The 3,262-nt window shown below is 38.5% G+C and overlaps 1 protein-coding gene across 1 annotated transcript; it reads right to left on the bottom strand.

Annotated features, from left to right (window-relative positions):
* Positions 1-202: 202 nt before the first annotated feature.
* LOC117624281 (wall-associated receptor kinase 2-like) lies at positions 203-2,875 on the bottom strand. The gene is made up of 4 exons (XM_034355434.1): positions 1,939-2,875; positions 1,557-1,712; positions 1,013-1,311; positions 203-943 (listed from the first exon to the last, which is right to left on the bottom strand). Exons 1-4 carry the CDS (start codon positions 2,873-2,875, stop codon positions 203-205), a joined length of 2,133 nt encoding a protein of 710 aa, XP_034211325.1.
* Positions 2,876-3,262: the final 387 nt, after the last annotated feature.

Raw genomic sequence — 3,262 nt, forward strand, 5'->3', positions numbered from 1 at the left:
AAAATCTTGAATTCATAACATCCTTAAATATAGAAAACCAACTTTGAACAGGATGCAAATCTAGTCACATACGAGAGCAAAAAAATAAAAAAATAAAAATTACAATACATAGATAACAAGTAAAGCACACAACAAATTTACAATCGCTAATAATACCATATATAGATAATATGGTGATGACATGGAACAACAAACAAGTCAACTAATTATTGGCCTCTCCTCCTCCTCCACTTGGATGTTGTGGCATGGTCAGCACTAATAATTTTAGCTCTGCGGCTACTTCGCTCGTGGAAGGCCTTTCCTCCCCTCTTGACTTCAAGCATCTTTTTGCCAGATCAGCAGCTTTTCTGACTATTTCTTCATCAAGTCCCTCCACTATTTTTTCATCAAGAATTTGACCCAACTTACCCCCTTCCACCGAGGCAACAAAGTCATTTGCTAGGTTTTCCTCTGCCTTTCGGCTTGTTAACAGCTCCGCTAGCACAACTCCAAAGCTATAGACGTCGCTCTTTTCTGTTAGGGTGTTTGACTGAAGGTATTCAGGGTCTACGTATCCGACCGTTCCCTGGACTAAAGTTGATTTTTGATTCTCATCTTTAGGAGCCAGTCTTGATGCTCCGAAGTCAGACACTTTTGCCGTGAAATTCTCATCTAATAGTATATTAGCAGTTTTCACATCACCGTGTATGATTGGCATGAAAGTGTCGTGATGAAAGTATGCTAGGGCTCCTGCCGTCCCGGCTGCTATCTTCAACCGCTTTTCCAATGAAAGTAGTGGTTTTTCGCCTTCTTTTACATGAATACTCTTATAAAGACTGCCTTTGCTGATGAACTCATAAACCAAAATTGGTGTTTTGGTCGTTAAACAACAACCTACGAATCTCACAACATTATTATGGTTGATTTGATAAAGAACAGTCATCTCCTCAGCAAATTGATTCTTGTGGGTAATTTGTTCTTGGTCATCAATTGGGGGGGTAATTTGTTTTTGGTCATCAATTGGGGGGGTAATTTGTTTTTGGTCATCAATTTTTGGCCTCTTTATGGCAACCTCTTGTTTATCTAGTATTCCTCTGTAAACAATTCCATACCTTCCCCTACCAAGTTCGTTTCTTTCAGCATAATTGTTTGTGGCCTCCTGAATTTCTGATTCAGTAAAGATTCTGGCTTTGTTCCCTAGTTTTTCCTTCAAAAGTTCGCCACCATTCTCTTTAAAGTATATTCGTCTGAGATTCTCTTCTCTTTTTTTCCTACTTTTCCTATATTTCCAAAGAATTGCAACCACTAAAACAGAGAAGCTCAATGACACACCTGCAATAAATTGAAAACCATATATATATAGAGTCAAAACTGATTTTCGTAATTTAATTATCATTTAGGCAAGTATCAGCTAGCTATTTCATTTCTTTCTTTTTTAATTCATGATTTTTTTTCTTTTTTCTTTTTGTCTACCTACTATTTTGTTTCATTGATTCATGAATAATATTAACTAATATACTGCTTGTGTGTTGAATATATGTTTCATTGATTGACTTATATGTAAAATAAATACGTACCCAGCAAAATTTTCCAGCGTTTTGCATTGGGAACTTCGATGCACGTAATATTGTCCAGGTTATGGTAGCCACTATCACAGGAACAAGTGTAATTTCCGGGTATATTTATGCACTGTCCATTCGTACAGGAGTTCAAATCATCGCACTCATTAATATCTGAAAGAAATAGTAAAACTCAAATATCATAGATCCATCAAGAAGAATATCATTAATTTTGAGCTTTAGTTAGCTGCAATAATAATTATCACACACACAAACAAACAAGCATATATATATATATATATGTGTGTGTGTTTGTCCATGATATATAATAATTGTATGGTTAAACAATTTTCAAAATTCTATTAGATAATTAAGAAATTAAAATAAAAACATATTATACCTTGGCAACTATCTTCGAAGTATGGGTTCCCTTGGTAGCCTGCCAAGCACTTGCAAATGTAACCTGAAGTCTTGTCATGGCAGGTGCTATTTCCCTTGCATGCATAAGTCTTGTTGTTTTTCGTTGCATTTTCACACGACTCGTCCCCAATTTTCCAATCAAGAACCAGGGGAAGCCGGGTTGTATTGCGGAGTTGTTGAAAACTCGTATTGCTGAATGTGAAGTTGCCCCTTCGCACAACGAAGGCGTAGCCGCAGGGGTTAAAGTCCCATACAGGCTCATGTTGACTAAAGCTTGACACCGTCAGAGACAGGTTGTGCAGTAAAGGGGGGATCTTCGTTTCGCAACACCCCATGCCAGAGCAAGAGTCGTTCTTATCAATGGCGTTGCTGCTAATATCATGTTGACATTTGGAGAGGCAGCCGGTTGTGTAGTTTTGATCATCCCGGCTACCAACAAAGTTCACGTACGTGTCACAACCAACCGCAACCAACATGTTTTTGGCACCAGAGATGGTGTAAGGAGGAATCACACTGAGCCCGCCTTTGCTTTGGTCTTCCTTGTCTTTTGGATTGCCTAGGCTGTCAAAACAAACTCGGTTTACTAACTGCTCTGTTTGCAGCTCACCTTCTTCAAGATATATGTTGGTGACAATCATACGGGATTCCATCAATCGGGGTTCTGTGGACCCATCATTGCAGGTGATTTGGAATCGTGGTCCGAAGAAACAATGGCTGTCACCAATGCCAAATGGGTATGGAATTGTGACATTACCACATTTGGGTTTGCAGCCAGGCAGGGCCATAGCTGTTTCATTTTCTTCTCCTCCTTGTCTTGCGCTTGCTCTTGTTGTTGCTACAACACTTGTAGCTGCTGGTACAAGTACTGCCAGCAACATTATTGAAAGGCGCATAAGCATTCTATATTGAAAGGCCATATGCGTATACGCATGCACTGTATGTTATGTGTTAATTGTTCTTCTAAGGAAACTGAGGCAAAGCCTGGCCTATTATATACATAGGGAATGCCTTTACTAGCCTATAATAATTATTATTTTTTTGTCTGTTAACACTCATCCGTCTTTTTTATTTATTTAATTATCGAGTGAGAAAAGATTCCAACTTGAAACCCTTTTTCGATGATATGAAAGTACGTGAAAATATTTGGTTGGCCTGGTTGGTTGTTAAAATTGGTGACCAAGTGGCGTGGCTTCACTAAAAGACTTTCTTAATAGACAGCTTTTTCACATTCGTGATGAACAGTCGAGTCACAATAATTAACCCACTATAGAAAGAATGCACTGACATGTAGTCTACGGCTAGAT

This window comes from Prunus dulcis, chromosome 4 (assembly GCF_902201215.1).
Source record: "Prunus dulcis chromosome 4, ALMONDv2, whole genome shotgun sequence".
Classification (NCBI taxonomy): Eukaryota; Viridiplantae; Streptophyta; class Magnoliopsida; order Rosales; family Rosaceae; genus Prunus; species Prunus dulcis.

Coding starts and splice junctions, on each gene's coding strand:
- LOC117624281 (XM_034355434.1), bottom strand. CDS start 2,875: ATGGCCTTTCAATATAGAATGCTTATGCGCCTTTCAATAATGTTGCTG. Junction 1,713..1,938: donor CTTCGAAGATAGTTGCCAAG/GTATAATATGTT, acceptor TATTTCTTTCAG/ATATTAATGAGTGCGATGAT. Junction 1,312..1,556: donor ACGCTGGAAAATTTTGCTGG/GTACGTATTTAT, acceptor AATTTATTGCAG/GTGTGTCATTGAGCTTCTCT.